Source organism: Dioscorea cayenensis, chromosome 8 (assembly GCF_009730915.1).
Source record: "Dioscorea cayenensis subsp. rotundata cultivar TDr96_F1 chromosome 8, TDr96_F1_v2_PseudoChromosome.rev07_lg8_w22 25.fasta, whole genome shotgun sequence".
NCBI lineage: Eukaryota > Viridiplantae > Streptophyta > Magnoliopsida > Dioscoreales > Dioscoreaceae > Dioscorea > Dioscorea cayenensis.
The window spans coordinates 4,697,147-4,720,898 of record NC_052478.1 but is presented as its reverse complement, the minus strand read 5'-3'; the positions used below and the strand labels follow the sequence as shown (position 1 = coordinate 4,720,898).

At 33.9% G+C, this 23,752-nt stretch overlaps 4 protein-coding genes and 1 long non-coding RNA gene across 7 annotated transcripts; 3 read left to right on the top strand and 2 right to left on the bottom strand.

Moving 5' to 3' along the window:
- Window positions 1-782: 782 nt before the first annotated feature.
- LOC120267661 (plant intracellular Ras-group-related LRR protein 1-like) lies at window positions 783-3,194 on the top strand. Its single transcript, XM_039275333.1, has 4 exons — window positions 783-910; window positions 1,377-1,542; window positions 1,639-1,808; window positions 2,319-3,194. The coding sequence occupies exons 2-4, from the start codon at window positions 1,381-1,383 to the stop codon at window positions 3,001-3,003; spliced, it is 1,017 nt and encodes a 338-aa protein (XP_039131267.1). The 5' UTR covers window positions 783-910; window positions 1,377-1,380; the 3' UTR covers window positions 3,004-3,194.
- Window positions 3,195-6,283: 3,089 nt separating this feature from the next.
- Window positions 6,284-11,855, top strand: LOC120266653 (coatomer subunit beta-1). The gene is made up of 5 exons (XM_039274294.1): window positions 6,284-6,443; window positions 6,551-8,632; window positions 9,826-10,335; window positions 11,100-11,185; window positions 11,387-11,855. The coding sequence occupies exons 2-5, from the start codon at window positions 6,581-6,583 to the stop codon at window positions 11,592-11,594; spliced, it is 2,856 nt and encodes a 951-aa protein (XP_039130228.1). The 5' UTR covers window positions 6,284-6,443; window positions 6,551-6,580; the 3' UTR covers window positions 11,595-11,855.
- LOC120266654 (pathogenesis-related protein PR-1-like) lies at window positions 11,804-12,619 on the bottom strand. Its single transcript, XM_039274295.1, has 2 exons — window positions 12,285-12,619; window positions 11,804-12,215 (listed from the first exon to the last, which is right to left on the bottom strand). The coding sequence occupies exons 1-2, from the start codon at window positions 12,572-12,574 to the stop codon at window positions 11,930-11,932; spliced, it is 576 nt and encodes a 191-aa protein (XP_039130229.1). The 5' UTR covers window positions 12,575-12,619; the 3' UTR covers window positions 11,804-11,929.
- Window positions 12,620-18,775: 6,156 nt separating this feature from the next.
- Window positions 18,776-19,908, top strand: LOC120267174. Its single transcript, XM_039274873.1, has 2 exons — window positions 18,776-18,963; window positions 19,620-19,908. Exons 1-2 carry the CDS (start codon window positions 18,776-18,778, stop codon window positions 19,906-19,908), a joined length of 477 nt encoding a protein of 158 aa, XP_039130807.1.
- Window positions 19,909-20,399: 491 nt separating this feature from the next.
- Window positions 20,400-22,597, bottom strand: LOC120266791. Of its 3 annotated transcripts, none has more exons than XR_005538281.1 (4): window positions 22,069-22,597; window positions 21,897-21,988; window positions 21,699-21,797; window positions 20,400-20,683 (listed from the first exon to the last, which is right to left on the bottom strand). It is a non-coding gene; the product is annotated as an uncharacterized LOC120266791 (long non-coding RNA). The 3 variants fall into 3 exon arrangements; XR_005538282.1 differs by having other exon boundaries at window positions 21,897-21,982; XR_005538280.1 differs by having other exon boundaries at window positions 21,897-22,597.
- Between the last annotated feature and the right edge of the window lie 1,155 nt (window positions 22,598-23,752).

Genomic DNA, 23,752 nt, shown 5'->3' with positions numbered 1-23,752 from the left:
ACAAGTTTTAAATTCTCAAATTTTGGTTAAAAAATATTAAATATCAATTTTTATTATAATATATATATATATATATATTATAAATAAAAGACAAACACCACCTATTTAAGATAAATTAGAGATATGAACAAACGTGATATTAATATTTCAACATTTATTTTTATCTTTATTTTCTATAGATTTTAAAATTTGATCTCAAATCTTTATAAAAATACAAAAATTTCAATATTAATAAATCAAAATAACCTTAGTTATTTTTTTTATTTTTTATTTTATAGAAAGTGATAAACACATTCATTAAGTCAACCCACCATGAGTGGGAGAATAAAAAAAAAAACAACAAAACACAAAAAAAAACAAAAGGCACTAGAAAGACAAACCCCTTTAAGGTAAAAAGGACACACGAAACTGTTAGTTCTCATTTTAGAAAAAAACCGGATAAAATTCAGCACTTTGCTCAATCAAGGCTTCTCCAAAGCCTTAGTTATTGTAAAGATAACTCTTTTTGTGGGATGGGTGGTTAATATTTATTTATTTAGTTGCGACGTGTATATTCATATAATCTTTCGGGCAACCAGGAAATAATAATTTTTTAAAAAAACTGAGGGTTATTTTAGGAAATACAGGAAAAAAAAGAGATATAGTTGACATCTTCGTTGGGGAGGTGTGCGCAAGTGTGCCGTGTGCGCAAGTACACGTGCCAAGTGCAAATCCGTACATACCCCGGAAGCTGATTAGATTAACAAAGTACCTTTCGTACGTTCACTTGTTCTTTCTCTCTTTCTCTCTGTCCTCTCTCCTCTCTCTTCTTCATCGTTAATAAATAGAGGTCCAAAACCATAACATGTCATGCCATTATTCCATTGTGCTTGAGGGAGGGAGTGGAAAAATACTCTTATATTTCTTCAAGGTTGTTATTGTTGTTGTTATTGTTGTTGTTATGTTCTTTAATTTGTATGAGAAGGTCTGAGACTGTTCTTATGTTGTTTGTTTTTGGTTTGTTGATCATTTATGTTGGAATATAGATGGCATTTATTGTATATGAACTTCTTAATTTGTTTTCCATTAATTAATTCTTTCTAAAGAAGTGGAAAACGCATGAAAAACGTTGTTTTCTTTTCCCTTCTTGTTTTCTTGTTCTTATATGAAACATAACATTTACCATAATTTACTTTTCATTATTTTGTTTTCATTCTTTCAAGAAGTTGAAAAGGCTTCAAGATTACTATTTTCTCACCTTTTTTTTTTTTTTGAAAAAATTAAGAAGAATTTCAGGTTGTTGTTTTTCATTACTTGTTTTCTGTTTTCTCCAAAGATCAAGAAATGGAAAAAAAAACAAGGCTGTTGTTTTGATGGTTTGTGTTATGTTTTTTCAGGGAAATGAAAATGGAGAGGAGCAGAAAGAGAAGAGAAGGAATGGAAAAGGAGGAAAAAGGTGAAATGAAAGTGGATCTTAGTGGCATGTCTTTGTCTTCATTTCCATCCACTTCTCTCAATCTGGCTTCAATCACTCAGCTTGATCTCTCAAATAATAATCTTCAGGTTCATAACTCAAAACCAATCTCTGTTTTCAAAACAAAATGAAAAATCAAATTCATGCTTGTTGTGTTGTTGTTGTTGTTGTTGTTATTGAAACAGAGCATCCCAGAGTCACTAACAGCACGGCTGTTGAATCTTATTGTTCTGGATGTGCACTCAAACCAGCTCAATTCAATCCCAAACTCCATTGGATGCCTCTCAAAGCTCAAATCTCTTGATGTCTCCGGTAACCTCCTCGAATCGCTGCCGATAACAATCGAGAACTGCCGGTAATTCTCCGTGATTTCACACCCTTTACAGAGTTTTAGATCATCAAGTTCATGTATTACTTGAAGAAAATATCAAGAAAATTTGTTGTTTTAATTTAAAAACTAAAGTGTTCGATGAAATGACTCTGTTTTTTTCTCTTTTGGGCATTTCATCAAACACTTTTTTTTCTAGTTTCCAAGAAGAAAACAAAACCAAATCATTGATCTCACACCCTTTACAGAGTTCCAGATCATCAATTTCATGTATTACTTAATGAAAATCTCAAGAAAATTTGATGTTTTAATCAAAAGAACAAAAGTGTTCAATGAAATGCCTCTGATCCATCTCTTTTGGCCATTTCATCAGACACTTTTCTTTCAAGTCCTCAAGAAGAAACAAAACCAAATCATTGATTTCACACCTCTTTACCGTGTTCCAAATCATCAAATTAATGCAGTACTTAACGAAAATATTAAAATAAAATTGCCGTTTTAGTTAAAAATACTAAGTGTTCGACAAAATGCCTGCAGGGCTTTAGAGGAATTGAATGTGAACTTCAACAAGCTCACAAGGCTCCCAGACACAATGGGATTTGAACTGATGAACCTCAAGATACTTAGAGTGAATTCCAACAAGCTTGCATTCCTTCCATTCTCAGCATCTCACATGACTAATCTCCGAATCCTCGACGCCCACTTGAACTGTCTCCGGTCTCTTCCCGATGGCCTCGAGAACCTTATCAACCTTGAAGTACTAAACATCAGCCAAAACTTCCAGTTTCTTCAAACCATTCCTTACTCAATTGGCCTTTTAATGTCTCTGACTGAACTTGATATCAGTTACAATAAAATTACTGTTCTCCCTGACTCAATTAGTTGCTTGACAAAATTGAAGAAGTTTTCTGCTGAAGGTAATCAGTTAGTGTGTCCTCCAATGAGTGTTGTTGCCAAGGGAGTTGACGCAGTTAGAGGCTACATGGGTGCTAGAATGAAGAAGGCTTTCAAGTCTAATGGCAGGGCAAGCAAGTCATGGTTTGGTAGGTTGGTGAAATGCGGGGCTTTCGACGGGCAAATGGTTCATCAGAATGAAGGTTTGTTGGCACCGGAGTTCGAAAGGGAATACCATTCATTCGATGGAACACCGTCTAGGCTCATCGGCAAGTTTTCGCCTTTAAGGTTGTTCTCTCCGAAGAGGTTCTCATCACCTCAGAGATAAAATTGGTGTGTTTTTGTTCATGTTCAGGTGGCTGTTTGTCAACTTTTTCTATGTCATTGTGATTCTGTGAATGTTTTGGAGTTAGTTTTACTGTTTGTACAGTGGTATATATTGTTATGACTATTAAGTCGTGAGTGAAGTCAATGGAAACACGCTGAGATTTAAAAGTGAAATTAGTGTGTTTTTGTTCATGTTCAGGTGGCTGTTTGTCAACTTTTTTTCATTGTGATTCTGTGAATGTTTTGGAGTTAGTTTTACTGTTTGTGCAGTGATATATATTGTTATGACTATGCAGTTGTGAGTGAAGTCAATGGAAACACGCTGAGATTTAAAAGTGAATCAAATTTGAATGCATATATATTGATTTTGATTACTGAATTGAGTGTTTTTATTGCTCACGAGATGAAATCAAACTCATTTTGAATGAAATAAACTACTGAAATAAAGAAAACAAAAGCGGATTCCAAAATGAAAGTATTGTTTTGTTTTTTAATAAAGTAGATAAATCACAAATTTATTAATAGAAAAAAATAGTACAAACACACTAAAAAAAAAAACAGAAGACAAAGAAATGAAAGATGAGCACGGCTACAAACCAAGAAAATGACCAAGGGCAATCACCAAAGGTGATGCACACCTCCAAAGAAACAGCCTATGAACAAAAGGAAGAAGCAGCCGTTTCCCGTGTCCCTTCTCGTCCACCGATATTAAAACCTGATCCAAATTAATAGATACTTTACTTTTTCCTTTCCTCTTCCTCTTCATCAAAAAATCTGAGCGCTCGTTTAATCTCTGTTCTGGTGCGCGAACAAAGAATTTGACTGTTGAATTCTGGAGAACAACGCCATCTGTGGTATCATGTCGCACTGCAAAAAGGAGGTGAATTTGTTCTTAAGGACAGTGCTCTTGCACGCCTCAGTCTTCTGTCATCCCGTTCCTGTTTCTCCTCCAACAACAAATCAGATTTCCTAACAAAAAATACATTTTTTTCTTTCTAGCCAAAGATTCCAGAAAATGGCTCTTACAAGGAGGTCCCAGAACGGTCGAAGTTGGGAATGTAAAGATGGGATCCAGGTAGTCCGGATTTCGAAGGTGGAGTGGGGATGCGAAAGCAATCCCAAAGTATGTTTGAAGAAGTGCCAAATGCGATCAATAAAATTACATTTAAGCAAAAGATGATCCACTGATTCTGGGCACCTATGGTAAAGTACACAAGTATCTGTTGCACATTGGAGGTTACACCCTTTTTTGGCTAAATTGGTAAGGGTTAGAACTTTATTATCCCAACCAAGCCAACAGAAGAGAGTTACTTTACTAGAGCATCCAATTTTCCAAAAAAGGGAATAGAGGGGATTGCAAATGCCATCATCCACCAAAAAGTGATAGAAGGATTTTACTGAAAAATTCCTATTACTTTCCAAGGTCCAAATTAGCACGTCGTCTTGTTCTTCAAGATGATCTAGAACAACTGTGCGAAAAATTCTCACTAGTGGAGTTCATAGGAAAATCTCTTAAAGTAGACCAAGGGATAATGCAATCCTTGAAGAGATAAGGTCATACATCTTTAGGGGCTTTACCATCAATCAATCTGTCATGCCAAAACAGGGTAGAAGCCTCACTCTTAACGACTTTCGAAGAACAAAATCTGAAAGGAGGCAAAACAGGTATGACTCTTGCCCAGAATAAGGATTTGTTTCTGGGTGGAATGTGAAATAGAGGTTCTGGGGATCTTCCCTTTAGATAGTTAAAGTTGATGATTTTAAGCCAACAACTATTATCATTTGAAATGATCCACCACTTGCCAAGGAGTGCCTTGTTGAAGTCTTGGATATTGAGGATGCCCCAGCCTCCCATCTCATGAGGTCTGCAAATCCTATTCCAAGCAACTAGCTGAATTCCTTTACAACCAAACACATGTCCTTTTAAAAGAAAGTCTCTACGAATTTGATCTATCTCATTAGATACCCAAACTGGTAATTTAAAAATGGACATTCAGTAAGTTGGAATAGAAGAAAGGACCGAGTTAAGCAAAGTGAGTCTGCCGCCCAGAGAGAACTAGTTAGCTTTCTTAAATATAAGCCTAGAACGAATTGATAAAATAAGTTTCAACTAGTCTTGACATCTCGGTCTTTTCCTCGAAATTGGGACTCCCCATATAGGTTAAGGGAAGGCAATCCCTAGAACAGTTAAGGATCACTACCGAGAATTCGTTCGGTTGGAAACCAAAGATGGTGGAAAACAAACAAATTTTAGAAAAATTGATCTGATCATCCGCATATTACAGGTGGCTGATGTTTTGAAGAAGTCCAATAAGGACCCCTAAAAGGACCTTGGAACAGAGTGCATGTGTGAACATTGCACTTAGTGTATCTGAAGCAAGTGCAAAGAACAGAGGAGACAGGGGGTCTCTTTGGCATAGACCTTGCTTACAATGGATGTATTCATGTAATGAACCATTAAAGCACATATTTATGAATGTTTTCCTTCCGTCTTTGTTTTTCCTTAGTGTATATATATTAGAAAAGTCATTTGTCGGGTTGATAAAAATAAAAGAAAGAGCGGATGAGTAGAGAAAGAACATGTGAGCATTGGGTGTAGAATCTAAGGATGGGGGATATCTAGGGGTGGGGGCTCATATATATAAGTTTGAGTCATTTATGAACCGTTTGTACATTTTTTATCTACAAGCGTTCGCAAATTGCCGTTCGTTTCAAATTGAATGGTTTGTGATGTGGGTTCCACTAACTTTTATGAACAATGAAATGGGGTGAACGGTGTCCTCCTAATAATAATCCTTATAAACAATAAAAAATGGAATGAATTATTTATTCCATATGATGAATATTGTATCATCGGATTGGTGATTCTAAATATGGCTAATCCAAAGCGTCCAAATTGATTTGCACCTCACAAAATTTATAAAAACCACCTGCACTCTCTTACTTCACCTGTTAATCCATTATAATGACCGTATGCATTTTCTCTTCACACTGATTTCTCTTTTTATCTCTCTTTACTTCTCTCTATTGTTTTTTCTCATATGTGTATGCAGATTTCATAGATGTTTCATACATATATATATATATATATATATATATATATATATATATATATCCCTCAATAAAAGTTTTAATTGCAAATATACTCTGAAACCAAGATTTCGTAATAATGAGGTTTTAAAGGAGCATATATGCATAAAAACCAAAATTGATCTGGGCCGGGCTGGGAAAAAGTACAAAAAGCCCAAGGCCTTATGGTACATCATCCCTCGCACGTGCGAGTCACCCAACCCATTTCACCGCCCTCTTCTCTCCAACCCCCCTCTCTCGCTCCTCTCTATAGATCTCCCTCTCCTCCTCTCGCTCCCGTGATCTCCTCCGATCTCCGCCTCACCGGAGCTCCGCCACCGCTCTCCGCCCATCCCAGATCTCTAATCCCAGGTTCTTTCTCTGATTCCTCACTGTTTTCTCACGAATCACTGTGAATTTGATTCAGATCTAGGTGTTTTCTCTTATTTTGGTCTGAGATCGGGTTTATTTCCGTTTAGATCTAGGGCTTGTTGGTTGAGATCTCAGGCATGGAGAAGCCTTGCACGCTCTTGGTTCACTTCGATAAGGCCTCCCCGGCCTTGGCCAACGAGATCAAGGAAGCCCTTGAGGGGAATGATGTTGAGGCCAAGGTTGAAGCCATGAAGAAGGCCATCATGCTTCTCTTGAATGGTGAGACTCTTCCCCAGCTCTTCATCACCATTATCCGCTATGTCCTCCCTTCCGAGGATCACACCATTCAGAAGCTCCTGCTTCACTATCTCGAGATCATTGACAAGACGGATCAGAAGGGTCGCCTCCTTCCTGAGATGATCCTGATCTGCCAGAACCTCCGCAACAATCTCCAGCACCCCAACGAGTACATCCGCGGTGTTACGCTTCGGTTTCTCTGCCGGCTCACGGAGGCAGAGATCATTGAGCCGCTGGTGCCTTCGGTGTTGTCGAATCTCGAGCACCGGCATCCTTTTGTTCGGCGCCATGCTGTGCTTGCTGTGATGTCGATCTATAAACTTCCCCAGGGTGAGCAGCTTCTTGCTGATGCACCGGAGCTCATCGAGAAGCTACTCAGCACTGAGCAGGATCCATCTGCCAAGCGCAATGCTTTCCTGATGCTCTTCAATTGTGCACAGGAGCGGGCGGTGAATTATTTGTTGACGAATGCTGATGCGGTGCCTGGGTGGGGTGAGCTTATGCAGATGGTCGCTCTGGATCTGATCCGCAAGGTCTGTCGATCTAGTCGTGGAGAGAAGGGAAAGTACATCAAGATTATCATTGATTTGCTGGTTGCCCCCTCTGCTGCTGTTGTGTATGAGTGCGCAGGAGCCCTTGTTTCCCTCTCCTCGGCTCCCACTGCCATTCGTGCAGCTGCCAATACCTACTGCCAGCTACTGCAATCACAGAGTGATAACAACGTGAAACTCATTGTGCTTGATAGGATAAATGAGCTGAAGATCTCTCATAGGGAGATCATGGTGGATATGATTATGGATATATTGAGGGCTCTTTCAAGCCCCAATCTTGACATCAGAAGGAAGACAATTGATATTGCATTGGAGTTGATCACCCCCAGGAATATAGATGAGGTGGTGCTTACTTTGAAGAAAGAGGTAGTGAAGACACAGAGCGGGGAGCTTGAGAAGAATGGGGAGTATCGACAAATGCTTGTGCAGGCCATACACTCATGCGCTATCAAGTTCCCAGAGGTTGCAAGCACGGTTGTTCATCTCTTGATGGACTTCCTTGGTGACAGCAATGTGGCTTCTGCCATTGATGTTGTGCTGTTTGTGAGAGAGATTATTGAAACAAATCCGAAACTCCGAGTGTCAATTATTACTCGGTTATTGGACACATTTTATCAAATCCGAGCTGCCAGGGTTTGCTCCTGTGCCCTTTGGATTATAGGGGAGTATTGCCTTTCAGTGTCTGAATTGGAGAGTGGGATTGCAACTATTAAGCAGTGCCTTGGCGAACTCCCATTCTACACAATCGCTGAGGAGGGAGAGGCCACTGATGCTGCTAAGAAGCAGCAGCAGGCAAACTCATCCGTAACTGTCTCATCCAGAAGGCCTGCAGTTCTGGCTGATGGGACTTATGCTACCCAGAGTGCGGCTTCAGAAACTGCTATTTCTGCCCCCACACTTGTTCCTGGAACCCTGGCTTCACCTGGGAATTTAAGGTCATTAATTCTTGCGGGAGATTTCTTCTTGGGTGCAGTTGTTGCTTGTACTCTTACCAAATTGGTTCTCAGATTGGAAGAGGTCCAGCCTTCAAAGGTGGAAGCCAACAAGGCCTGCACTGATGCCTTGCTAATCATGGTTGCTATGTTGCAATTGGGCCAGTCTTCTTATATGCCCCATCCTATTGACAATGATTCTCTTGATAGGATTGTGCTCTGTGTTAGACTGCTTTGCAACACTGGAGATGATGTTCGGAAGATTTGGTTACAGTCATGCCGTCAGAGTTTTGCAAAGATGCTTGCGGAGAAGCAGTTCAGAGAAACAGAGGAGATTAAGGCGAAGGCACAAATATCACATGCACAACCTGATGATCTTATTGATTTCTACCATCTCAAGAGTAGGAAGGTAAGGAGCTATTCAAGCTTTTGTGACTTTCGTTTAGTATTTTCATGTGTTACTCTTAATTGATGTTTATGTGCCCCATGATGATGCAAAATGATTTGATCACCTAGAACTAATATTTATGGTTATACCATTTCATGGTTTATCGCATGCCAAACTTGAAAACTAAACTTCATTGATATAGCGGCTGTCAATCCACCTTCGCAACACTTTAGTACGATTTAGTCTTTCAAGCCTGACTTTCTTCTTGAATATTTTTTGCAATTGTTCCTGATTCCTAGTTTTGTTTGTAATTGTTCTTTTTAACTTGTGATTTATGATTAACTGTTTAGAGTTAACCCATCGATCAATGAGATGTATGGGAAAAGTGAGAGAAATTTGAATGTAATGATTATTTATATTTTCTTATATATTTATTTTTTTTTAGAGAACATGTATAAAATTACTTGATAGGAAGGAGGATAGTTGATGGGAATTTGCATTCTTGATTATTGCCTTAGAAGCAAATAAGTTAAAAAAAAAGGCAAAGTAGATCAGGCAGATTGAACCAATTAGTAACAACAGACTCCAAGCCAGAAGGAATTTCACATATTGTAGAAAGAGACAAGGTAGCATGGGCCTATGCATTGAATATTGTGTTCAGTATATATTTTAGACTGTAACTGATCCCGACTTCTTACCCTTCAATCCAGGCATGTTCTGTCGTCTTGAGACTGAGCTTGAGATTTTTAGGTGAGGTTATCTTAACATGGCATGTTGTATGATGAATCATCTGTAGAGAATCAACTTTTTGTAAATCAAGATTTGAGGTTTTCTAGAAATTGTTTGATTGCTTGATTTCACAATTTAATCCACAGATATTGTTTGATGACTTGTCTTATTGTGGTCATTCCCATTTATTTAGTTTTTTTGGTTAGACCTGCCATGCAAGTATGACCTTCTGGATGCAAAAGAGAGGATATTGCATTTGATATATGTTTCATAAGGTGTTTAGTATTCAATTCTAAATAGGACGTGTATGTCTTGCATATGGTTTTTGATAAATATTGCTGCTCATATGACACTTAAACTGCCAATTCACATATTATCATGTTCATGCTGATATTTTATTGGTGGTCATGACTTATGGAGCATAATTAGAACTAGAAGAATTTCTCTTTTTGTTATTATTTGGTGATAGCATTTTCCTTTTATAGGGTATGAGCCAGCTTGAATTGGAAGATGAGGTTCAAGACGATCTAAAACGGGCAACTGGTGAATTCACTAAGGATGGTGATGATGCAAATAAACTGAACCGTATTCTTCAACTGACAGGATTCAGTGATCCTGTTTATGCTGAAGCTTATGTGACTGTCCATCATTATGACATTGTTCTTGATGTTACTGTTATCAACCGCACAAAGGAGACACTACAGAATTTATGCTTGGAATTAGCAACAATGGGTGATCTCAAACTTGTTGAACGGCCACAAAACTATACTATAGCACCAGAATCAAGCAAGCAAATTCGAGCCAATATTAAGGTCTCCTCCACTGAAACTGGAGTCATATTTGGTAACATCGTGTATGAGACTTCAAATGTGCTTGAAAGAAACGTTGTTGTCCTCAATGACATCCACATTGACATCATGGACTACATATCTCCTGCCACATGTGCTGATGTGGCATTCCGAAATATGTGGGCAGAATTTGAGTGGGAAAATAAGGTATTTCTGCCATCAATAGATGGGAGTCTTGTTTCTTTTATTGTTATAACAAGTATATTGGCTAATTATTATGCTTATTAATATATACTGATTTCTGAATAACTAAAATATTCGAATTTTGATCCCTTTTTTTCCAGTGGTCTTATTATCTATTCAGTATTATGTCATCAAGTTTCAAACAGATGCCATTATGGACATTATTTACTGTGGCAAAGCTTATTAATTCAGGTGTTTATTCCTTTGTTTCAATGGGTATGACATACAAATCACCCGCAAACTATTCTTCACGTATTTTTGTTTTGATAAAACTTTTCACATTCTTAGGAGCACTTTTAACCTACTTGTTTAGATTAGTTATATTTCCACAAGTCCCAGCTCGTATGGTTTTGCTTTATTCATTGTGCTAGGCGCCTCTTTTGGTGTTTAACTGTTTATAGGTGTCAGTGGGTTGGCTTGCCTTCCCTTGTCTTACTTAGCATGACTATGACTGTATATATAGAATTGTATTTGTTCTATTATGAGGTGTGCCTCTAATAGATGCAGGATTCACAAACAATTCCTTTGATAATAAGACCTACTCTTTTTTCTTGTGAGAATAGAGAAGTGGGTGGAGCCTGGTCTTCCTTGAATGGCTGTTAGTTTTCTTTCTTGACTTGTTCTGTTTCCTTGCCATGTTTTCAACTGTCGTTCTGGGAGTTCAGAAAACTACATCATAATTTGAATCACTAATGACGTTTTTTTTTGGGGGGGGAACTTTTTTGCAGGTGGCTGTTAACACTGTAATTCAGGACGAGAAGGAATTTTTGAACCACATCATTAAATCAACCAACATGAAGTGCCTCACTCCTCCGTAAGTCTTAACATCCAACTTTTTATTTCATACTATTATTTTCTGTTGATGTTTAATGATCTGAATTACAAGAACAACAGTTACACTTTGTTTTCTCTTGCACTTGCTCTTGCTCTCTGATTATCTCACTTCTCAACCACAGCTGGCTTTAAAATATATAAAATACCTCATCTTTGCTCGTCGTTGGCTTTCTGATTTCAGATCCGCGTTAGATGGGGAATGTGGATTTCTGGCAGCCAATCTGTATGCGAAGAGTGTATTTGGCGAGGATGCCCTGGTGAACATCAGTATTGAGAAGCAGTCTGATGGGAAACTCAGCGGCTATATTAGAATCCGGAGCAAAACTCAAGGGATTGCCCTCAGCTTAGGAGATAAGATCACTCTCAAACAAAAGGGCAGCAGCAGCTAGCTGAATAAAAGAACAACCTTCCTATTAGTTAACAGCGCCAATCCCGCAATTTCATCATCTTCTTCTTTCCCTAGAGTTTGTCATTTTGGACGTAATTTTGTAGTTATTATTCTGTTTTGAGTTGCTCTTGAGTTTATTTGCACTCTCTCCAGCTCTACATTTGTTACTCATTTTGGTTTGTTGGTAGTACAAGTTCGATATGGAAAGACTGAAAAGACTGTATTTGTTGTTTTATTCCAAATTCAATATGCAAATTATGTACCGAATACATGGTATACAAAGAATGCAGTTGCATTTATTTGATTTACATATTTCACTGATACATCTTGCTTTTCTCAGGGCTTCTGCTCTGGCTGCGCATATGGCCGAGCTCCTATGTAGTTCCCCGGAGGATAATACTCACAAATGGCGAAGGTATCACCGCTGTCACACACAATCTTGGCACACCCGACCCGTTCTGTTGTGCGCCATACGATCTGCGTGTAGTGTGTACAGTCAGGCCCCGAGCATGAGTTGTTGTTGTAGTGATACCACTGCTTCTCCGCCACCCATGAAGCCACCACATCAGTTGCGCTCCATCGCCGTCCTTTCCCCCAAAAGATGTTCTCTCCGTAAGCATACCTGAATCATTTTCTGCCATTAAAATTTTTTTCCAAAGTTTGATAGATGTAGAGACTCATATATACATACCCGGGTGAATGTATGAGAGAGCAGTCTTTCCGACGCTGATTAGCATAAACACGGGCAAACGTAGTAAGCCCGGTGTCCCACACGAGCGGTGGGACGCCGACAACCTGCCGGGCAGCGTTATGGCTGGCCATAAACTGAGCTCTGGTGCTCGCCGGCTTGGTTTTGTCAACGTTGATGATACTAGACTTTGTAACCAAGTTGGTACTACTACTACTTTTGATGAACATTGATGATACATAGAGAAGAAACACAAGAAGCTTATTACAAGATGGAAAGGAAAGGGATTCCATTATCTTTCTTGAATTCTTGATTATACTTTAGTGGAGTAAGATAGAAACACAAAGGAAATATATATATATATAGATAGATAGATAGATAGATATAGCCAATTGTTTTATAGACTTGAGAAATAAAAAATGGACCATGTTTCAAATACAAACAAGACAGCGGTGGATCTGATGCAATGGACATTGCAAGAGAGAACTTGCAAGGCTGCTTTAATGGATATGATTACTTGAATACATTGATTTGGACAAGTGTAGCTTGATAAGTGGAATTGTAAGAATGGACCTTGCTTTGTGGTTGTATTTGTGATGAGAAAAGTCAGTTTCCTTGTTTTGGTGGAGTAGTAATAGGTGCACAATTAGTTCAAGTTCTTTGACAAATCTCTGGTTTCTTGTGTAGCTTGGCCTTGTTCGCAGGGTGAGCAATTAATGATTAGGGAACAAGGTTTGGGTGGTGGACGGCTAGGATTGCTTCAGTTTTAAGATTAGACTATCTAGAGAATAATATCTGTGCTTAATTAATTCACTAATTCTATTCGTTGCTCGGTTGGTTGGAGGGGAATGATTTTCTTTTGTTTATTTTTTTAAAAAACAAGGGTTTGGTTTTTCAAAATTTTGATTTTGTTTTCTCTGAGAAATGTATTCGAAGATGAAAATTTGGTTTTATTAGTATTAATTAGGATAAATGATTTAGGATTCAAATTATATACATTTTCTTTTTATAATGGATTGTTACTAATAATTAATATATTTTTTAAATTTTTTAAAGAAAAGTAATAGTTGTTCTGAGTTATTCCAAAGTGGATTTATGTTAAAAAAATTAGCCACTCTTATTTCGCTTTTCTTTTTCTAACAATATTTTTTTTTATTTATTCCATATATATATATATATATATATGTCTTCTAGTATTTCTAACCCTTGATGAAAGAATTGGAGTTGAATAAGAATGTTTAAACTTTAATCAGTTTTTTGTGTATTTTCTTTTTAATTTCTGACCCATTTGTTTTGTTTGGATGGGAGGTGTCGAGAGCTTCATAAAAATTAGATTTCTTCTAATTTTATTAAATATAAAAATATTTTTATTATTAGAATGGAGGGAATTATCCTAACAACAGAGTAGATATTTCATAAGTAAATTTATAATTTATTCAATTTTTTTTTTTAAAAAAGAATGAATAAGAGTTTTTTTTTTAAAATTAACAAATACAAAATCTACCATCATATGCGTGTCTCATTTTTAATATTACATGGATTTTAGTTATTACACATATCAAAATAAAAACTTTGACCATGTTCTATATATTAATACACGTGCGACACCTTTAGGAGTTGTTATGAGATATGCAGAGACAATGGAGCATTAGTTACAATAGTTTATTAATCATTTAAAAAATTATTAATTCAAGTGTCACATGGGATTGGTAAAAGTCTTGTTATGTGTACGTTTTAAAAAAAATTTCAAGAACTAAATTGAGGCAATAATTTTTAATGCGACTCTCGAGGGAGAGATATAACATCTTCTATAAGGGATTTACTGAACAGTGATAAATAGTATTGTTACAATACTTCGATGTAGGGTTTTGACTCTAAGTCTTGCCCATCGTTGCTTTATGACAATGTCATTGGGCTACCAATGGCTTGTCCTGGGGCGGAGCGACGGGGAGGCCTGACCCCCCTCCCTCCCCCTTTCGCGCGGGGTCTATTGACCCCTGCCTCCTCCCTCGCCCCCTCCCCTTCCGCTCCTCGGCCTCCTCCCCTCCCTTCCGCCCATTAATTCGAAGTTTTTTTGTTTTTTTATTTATTTTTTTATTTTTTTAGATGTATATAAATATATTTTTATAATTTTTTTATCTTTATATATCTGTATATTTGTATATTTCATTATTTTTTATTTTTTTTCAGTTGAATGATTTGATTTAATTTTTTTTAATTTTCATTTATTAGATATTTTTATGTTAAGTTTGCTATTTTTAAATATTTTGAGAAAATTTGTAAAAATATGTATAATTGATTAATGTGCATTGATTTAGGGATTGGAGAAATATTAAAGCTATCATTTAGTAAATAAATTATTTTATTTTAAATTATGATTAATTTATATAGAAGTTTACATGAAAATTATTATTTTTCAAAAATATTTAAATATTAGTTTATTTTGTAATTACTAATATCTTAAATGTAAATAATTTATAAAAATTAAATTTTTAAAAAATTATTTAAATGAATTCAGATAAATGTCATGCAAATGAAATTTTTTTTAATTTAAAGTATTATCTATATTTTTATAATTATAAATTAGAAAAATATCAACTCAAGGGTATGGCTAATGAAGGAATTACTTTATGCCCTTTATTTTTTAAAATCTTTATCTATAGATATTTTTAATAATAATTAAACAAATCAAATTTTAATTTAATATTTAATCAATGTAATTTAATCTGAGTATTAAATATTTTATTTTAATACTTAATCAGTCATATCTTCTTTAACTAACTTTTCAAAATTCTATTATGATATTTGTAATGGCTTTTTATGCATTTATTTCTCCAAACTTAATATAATATTTATTTCTTTTAATTATAAATAAAAGCTTGTACTTTTTATGAGTTTAGTAGTATGTGAAAAGATAAACAAACATTTCAAAACCTCTAGTTATCTTAAGCCGCCTCTGAGTCAGAATCTTAAAAAAATCCAAATTTTGATAAAAATATATATTTTGATATATTAATTAACTTTAATTATTTCTCTTAGATTTTACTTATTGTTATAAAAAAATTTAAATAATTTAAAATTTTTGTTAATTAATTATTTTAAAATTTGTAGTTCGCCCCCCCCCCCCAATCTATATAATTTCTGGCTCCGCCACTGCTTTGTCCAAAGTATAATTTCAACCATCACATTTGAGTTATTTTTTGCAATAAAAAATGCTAGCATATATATATAAGATCATCACCATATTAAGATATAAAATTGTCAAATATATTTATGTTATTACTTATTATTAAAATTTAAATATAAACTCGACGACCATGTGTATATTTACTTTATATTCCAAATTTTCCATTAAGTTTATTTTGTCATAATTTTCCTTTTATTTAACATCCCTGACCTATATTAGTATATTCCAACCACATAATAGTTTTGGTTCTTGAACAAATATAAAAATGAACAAATTCGAAATAACTTTATTTAATTATATATATATATATATATATATTTAGTAGATAGGGTTGAACAAAGTAATCGACATTTGTCCATTATTATTTTTATTTATGGAAAATTTGTATTTAATGAATAGATAATTAGATTTTCATAATTCAAATTCTAATATAGTTGAATAAAATTATGAAAAGTTATTTATTTATTTATTTTGTATTGTTGTTCAAAATTCAATTGTTATTTAGTTTTAATATTGAAAAAAGCGACATGCATGACATTAAAAGCAGTAGAATATGGTAAATAATAGGTATAATCACCAAAATAGTCTCTGTACTTTTCTCTCTTTTCTCTTTTGGTTCCTCTACTCAGAAATGCTCTCGACTAGTCTCTCTATTTTTAAAAATTTGCTCACTTAGTTAAAAATGCTCCCAATCAGTCCCTCTATTTTTAAAAATGTGCTCATTTAGAGAGACTAAGTGGGCACATTTCTAAAAGTAGAGTGATTGGTTGGGAGCATTTTTAACTAAGTGGGCACATTTTCAAAAATAGAGGGACTAGTTGGGAGTATTTTTGAGTAGAGGGACCAAAAGAGAAGAGAGAGAAAAGTAAAGGGACCAACTAGGGTATTATACCTAAATAATAATAATAATAATAATATATCACGCATGTAAAATTGATGCTCAAAATTATTGTTCATTTATCCATGAATTGCTCTCTACAACCCTATTGAATACATTATGCATTATTCTTTATCTGAATAATAATTATTAACATGGATTGAAAAATAACAAAAGTTGATCAGCATAAATATCTCTATTTTTTTATAAAATGAACATTTAATTCATTTTTAATTGATTTAAAAATAATAATAGTAGCATCTACCGTTATTAAATGTGTGATTTACCAGTAACCATCATCAAGAGAAAAATGAAGACATTATTTGAATAGTTGTAGCTTTATTTTAATTAATTTAAAAATTATGAATTTGAAAATATAAGCCTATATTTATGATGATATTAACTTACCTTGTTAGGATTGAATCAAGTATAATATGCATTTGGTTTGCATTCTACCCGAGATCACCACAAAATTACTTCACAAATTTATTTACAATTATCTTTTCAAATGAAGTGGACTTAATATCTAATTTTTATTTTTTGTATAAAAAAAAACTAGCTACATATTAGATAGTGAAACCTCAGAGAAATTTTACCCCTAAAACATTTGCAAGCAACAAATAAGAAAGGCAAAGCATCTACACATGAATAACTCTCATCCAGAGTGCGCGGAAAAGAGATATTCTAAATATTTAATAATAAATAATATTAAATATTTATTATTAATTATAATTTATTATTTTATACAAAATGATCTTATTTATATAAAAAAAATGTAAATGTAATTTTTATCATATTTATTTTTTATTTTTTTTATTCCTAACTCTCATTCCCTCCAACCAAATACTCTCTTCATTATCATCCATTTTTCCCCTATTCTCATTCCTTTTCCTCTCATTTTCTTTCATTCCCACCTTTTTATTCCTATTCCGCTATCTAAACAGACCCATTATACTATTATATCTTCTTTCAAAATTTGGTCGGCCTCATGTGCTTATTTATTTATTTATTTACAATTCATTAATAGTGATGTTAGTCTCTTATTGTATAGTAATTTAAAAGTGACAAATACACTTAACATAGACTCTTTTTGATAAATTTCTGATTCTTCTAATTAATAGTTTATATGTGATAAAAAAAAATCAAAAATAAATTTTCTTCGTGAATTCATATCTAACATAGTTTTGCTTTTCTACTTCAATTACATGTGCTAGGAAAAGTCAATATTAAGGACTAATAGTTTAGAAACGACAAATTAACCAATGACAAACAAATTAAACGTAAACTTCTTTGATGAATTCATAATTCATTGACTAATCAATGATTTGACAACTACAAACAAATTAAATATAAATTCACTTAATGATTTTCTAATTCAGTAAAAAAAATTTTGGAAACAATCATATTATGGTACAATAAATGTCGATAGTAATGATTTGAAAACAATAAATAAATTCAATATAAATTCTCTTAATAAATTTCTAATTCAATAAAAAAAAACAAAAACAAAAAGTGAATATAAGATAAACACATTTATATTCCATCTCAATAAATTTGTTTACAAGTATATTTTCATTTTTTTTCTTTAAAAATACGAATAAACCAGGGATAAAATTTGAATTGGAATTTTTGAGTTAGAAGCAAAATGAAATACCAACAACTCTAGTATAGTTTCACATTAACTAAACTATACTTGTATTTCCCATTATATATATAATAGCTTGTGGCTAGATATGCATATATACGTCCTTACTAAAACAGGCATCCAGCTAATTACATTAGGAAAAAAAGGAAAGAAAAGAAAAAAGACTACTCAAAACTGAAAGAAAGAAAAAAACAAAATAAAGACAACAAATATATTGCAACGCTTATGTGAACACAAATTAAACGCATTGAAAGTGAGGGAGAATAAGGTTGAAAAGTTGAAGTATATCAAGAAAGAAAAGCTTGAAACAAAAACTCATGCAATGGAATATAAAATGAAGTAGTTTGTTTTGAGAGGTGACAAGGATTGACACGTCCTCAACCATTGCATGTCTTGCGTGTCCTCTGCTTCTCAACACCAAAGACACCCAAAAACTCCTCCTTATTAATGTATATATATATATATATATTACCACCTTTTAAATTTATTTAATTTTTTATATATAAACACAATCTCTAGGCCTTATCCTGTGTATATCTATCTTAATCTTTGACAATCTCTACAACAGAGCTAGAGTCAAATAAATACCTCTTTAAAGACCCTAGTAATTACTCTTCATTAGTTTCTCTTATTGTGTGTCTATATATAAGGAGGAAAAAAAATAAAGGGAAAGGGTGGTGGTGGTGGTGGTGGTCATCCTTATCTTCATTTCTTATATCTTATATATATATATATATATATATATGAGAGAGAGAGAGATTGTATATATAGCTAGGGGTGTAGGAATGGAAGAAGAGATGAGGAAGTTGATGGAGGAGGAGGAGGAGACATCATCATTATCATACATTGGGCAGGCTAGTGATGATGATGATGATGATGATGATGATGGGGGAGAAGAAGAGGAAGAGGTTGAGAGTAAGAGGAGGGACTGCTTGACTTCTTTGGTTGAGCTTCACATGTTTCTTCCCATCAAGTATGCTTCTCTCTCTCTCTCTCTCTCTCCTCTGATCTTCTTTATCTTCTTCATCTTCTCCAGATTTTTTTTTTTTTAATTTATTTCATATTCTCTTCTTCTTCTTCTTCTTCTTCTTCTTCTTCTTCTCATGTTTAAAACAATATTAAATATATTTTAAAGTTATTTTCCAAACATTTTTTTTTTTTCTTTGAAAAGTTATATTTGCTTATATATATTGCATGAATGATCTGTAACACATTCCCAAGAATCTTCTCTTTTAGAGACTGATTATGAGATTTCTATGTATGTCTTATACTTGTCCCCTTTTTGAGTTTATCTAAAACTCACTCGCTTTTCACATCGTTATCCAAGCATGCGTTTTTTTTTTCTAGAAACAGACAAGAGAAAAAAACGAAATTCTTACATCACTTAAAATAATAATTTTCATTAAATTCAAAAAGAAAAAATCAAAAAGATAATGCTGCTGCTACCTTCCAAATAACTCTAACTCTAACTCTAACTCTAACTCTAACTCTGTTGAAGCATATCAAATACTCAAACCAAGATTATTACTAAATAAACTCCGCTAAACATTAATGAATGATAATTAATAACCATATATATATATATATATATATATATATATATCATTAACTGATATATGCATGTTTTAGGAGAGGCTTATCAGACTTCTTTGAAGGAAAATCAAGGTCATTCAAATGCTTATCAGACCTCAATATTGCTGCTGCAACTGCTGAAGTCCTTGCCAAACCTGAGAATCCATACAACAAGAGAAGAAGACTTCTCAACAGTCACAAGAGAGCTCTCAATAGTTTAAACAAGAAGAAATATTCCTGCAAGTCCCCATCCCAGCAAGCACAAGAAGCACAGGGTGTTGTTGCTGAAGAAAACAATGGAGGAAGACCAGAAGTAACCAAGCCACTCATTCTCTCTGACCTTTGAAACAAGAAAAGGAGGTCCTATAAATATATATATATATATATATCCCCATATATAAATGTATATATATGTTATTGTAGTTGACTAATTGATAGAAATTTTTTTGTTGGATTAGCTTCTGGTTTCCAAAAATTATTTAAGGATTTATCAATCTGTTTAAGTGACTTCGTGTTATATTTTTTTTTGTGTTTCTTTATCATTAGGAAGTAAATTAAATATCCTATTAATGATTAAATAAATAGTTAAATAAATTTACAAACAAGGAGAGTGAAATATTAAGGTCAGATATATGCATATATAAAAAATGTCGTCTGCGGAATTTATAGTAAGAGAAAGATGGAGAGAAACCGGTAAGGTTAGGATTAAAAAAAAAAAAGTTAAGAAAAAAACCAAGAGGAAAAAAAGCAAAATATATAGATTTATCATAATTTAATATATATATATACATATATATATATATATATATATATGTACAAGAGAAGCCGCGTCTCAGTTTGATAATAATTCTCACGGATCTTAGTAGGTTGATCATATGTAAGAGAGGTCTAAAGTATTCGTGTTTTTTTGACAAAGAACAAACAGCCCAAAAATCCTGCTAAACCGTTACAAACATACACAAATCTCGGTGAAACAAGTAGAAATAGGACCCATATACATATAACGCTGGAACTATCCGCACACAACCACCATTCATATCTCCCAGAAATGTACCATCAGCCGAGAATCGAACTCTCACCACTTGATGAAAAACTCTATCAGCGACCTGTATACTAATAGACTATTTGGTCGTTGATCTAAAGTATCCGTGCTTAAGCTTAAATGCAAAAGAAATAGACATGCATTAAAAGAATTTATATATACACACATAATATATTTGTACATCTTCATCATGGGTATGAATATGAGATCCTGAATCTAATTTGTGTTATGGAAACTCGCAAGAGACTTAATTTGTGTTGGATCCAATTGTTTTTTCTCAACGTTATTTGAGAATGAATTAAAAAATTCGCTAGATAAATTATACTTTGAATTAGAAACTTGTGAATAGAATTTTAAATGTGAATAGAATTTTCACCTCTTATTTTTTTATTTTTTATTTTAAAAAATATAAATAAATCATAGTTTTATTAAAATGGAAAGATTGAGAATACAGACACGAGCCAAGTAGTAGAGACGACAATCACAACGTTACACCAAAAGTAAAACACTTAAAAACAAAACAAAAAACATAACTATAAAAATCGATAAATAAAAGAATAGCCTAGCTGGCAAAAACCACTGTTTGGTAACGTAACCCTGCTTAAGCTGAGATAAGGAGTAACCTACTTATTTTTAAATTTAATTTAGATAAAAATAACATTTCATTCAATTTATGTCGGAGTTATTTATTGTTTCTATATTATTTAAGAGCCACTAGTAACATTAATCTTATTTGTAAATCAAACAGAATCATGAATACACACATGATACTAATCAATAATGAACAACCCAATGGGAAAAAAAAAGCCTTGATAGCCAAATGCATACTGAAAATACAAATTAACAATTTTCTAATAAAATACAACTGAAATAAAATAGGCTGACAACATCAAAATTGCGCATCAGAATCATCTATCATTCATAACTCTTATTTAGTTTGAATACGAAACTAGAGATCGTAGCAATCAATTAGGGTTTTAATCAGTTTAAATCCCAAAAAAAATTCGCATAGCAAATCATTAGAGACTGAAATGAAAGGATAATAACACAAGGAAAACAGGAAAAAGTAAATGTCACAAAACAAGATGCAATACCTGTTTCAACAAGGAATGGACAAATGATTTGTTCAATAACCAGGGAAAAGAGTTGAAATCAATGATATGTCACGTGAAGTCCAACAGCATCATCTTCTTCTTCAACATCAAAAAGCAAATCGGAGTTAGCTCCTGAGAAAACATGGTACAAGTGCCAGCTTATGAAATACAACAAAAAGCCTGAGAAATGGTGCTGACCTTGCTTTATCAGACAGCATCCAGAGCTCAATTCAACATTCATTGTTCATTGATCCAGCACTGAGATCTTTTTCTGAAAAGTTTCACTTTACCTGAATCAGATAGTATCAGAAAATAAACTGTAAGAATGCTTTCAAGAATGAATCCACATGTAGGAATAAATTGGTTGTACCAGCAAGTTCATTTAGAAAAAACAATTGAACAAGGAGGATATTCTAACAATGAAAATCATTGATAAAAGATAATTAGGATTTATAACAAAACAAGAAGCATAGGATTCTTGATGTGAACTATAAACTAATAGCCAGCTGCACGGTGTGAGATGTTTATCCTTTTTTTAAGTCTGGGCCAGCCTGTCTAGAAAGTATAATAAATATATAGCTTCTGAGCAACTTGATGATCACTTAAAGAAAGGTTTATAATAAAATAGACAACTTGTTGCCGAATAGTTTAGTGATGCTCCACAACAACACTGACCAACATGATAATTTTAACGATCATTCGACAATATAATAAGCATTGGAATTAAGTGACAATGACATGATACAAGCAGAATGTAGGCCAAGCATAACCTCTGATATACAAACAAAAATTATGCCTTATAAGAGCATTCAAGCCTACAAGTCAAAACAAAAGTCTGGCAGTGTATTGGACAGGCAGAGAATGGACGATCACAATCAAACAATTTCAAGTTTCAAGCCAAAGAAGCTGTACAAACAAAGACATGCTATAAAATTGAGTGAAGTTTTGCATACATGATTTTACCTGCCACTGAACACAGCATTCGTCATTTGCAAAGTTCCACATGGATATTCTATAGAAACAGTGAAATTTTGGACCACAAACTGATCTAAGATCAGTGAAAAGAAATGTGCAGCCAAAAGGGTAAAAAAAGAAAACTACATAGGAAAAGGGCATGTGTAATGTCAGTATTATATTCTTCATGGAGAAAACAACAGTCTCTTGCTGACAATACTAGTACCAGAATCACACCCCTTTGGAGTATATCTACAGAGCTGTACCATTTAGAAAATCATTATGTACCTTAATGAGGTCTATCTACGGAGCTGTACCATTTAGAAAATCATTATATACCTTAATGAGGTCATAAACTCATGGCCTAGCATTTTCAATAAAACACAGTTTTAATCAAAGAGGGTTTAATTCTGCGTACTAAAATACGAATTTCCAGACTACAAGTACCCAGTGCTAAGTTCTGATACTACTCTTACAGCATAGCCTTAGGGCAGTGTCTGACAATAGAGATTGACGCTAATGTACATCATCACTTTGTAGAACATCTAAGCAGGTCTAACAAGCTTAGCTAAAGGGTTTAATGGGAGAAATATTGTAAAAAGAAAAAAGAAAAAAAAAAGCAACTTAAAGGTATTCTTATGTACAAATACCGTACTTGCTTTGACTTACAACAAAGCATGTTGAAATTCACAATCTATTCACCCGTTTAAGTATTTTGCTTGGTTATAACAGGGCCCCCTTTTTTGTCAACAAACAAAGTTTATAAACCATAAATTCACTGACATATCTAACTTATCAACATAGGGGCACAAAGTATCAAACAGGAAAATTTAAAGCAGCAAAAAGTGGAAGCGAGCAAGCAAAGCCACTTGCCAATTGAAACACATGCAATCAAGATATTAGTCCACTTGAGAAGAGTTACCAGATAGCTACCAGAAAATGCATGTGCAACAAGTTAGGCAATAAAGATGTAACAGGACATAGCTAAATCATAGTGATGAAAATCCTAGCATGATTTTCCATCTCCACAAGTGCATAGCAACACATGCGGAGCAAAGAAATAGCATATATGCAGCAACCCCAAGCAGAATGTCTTTTTC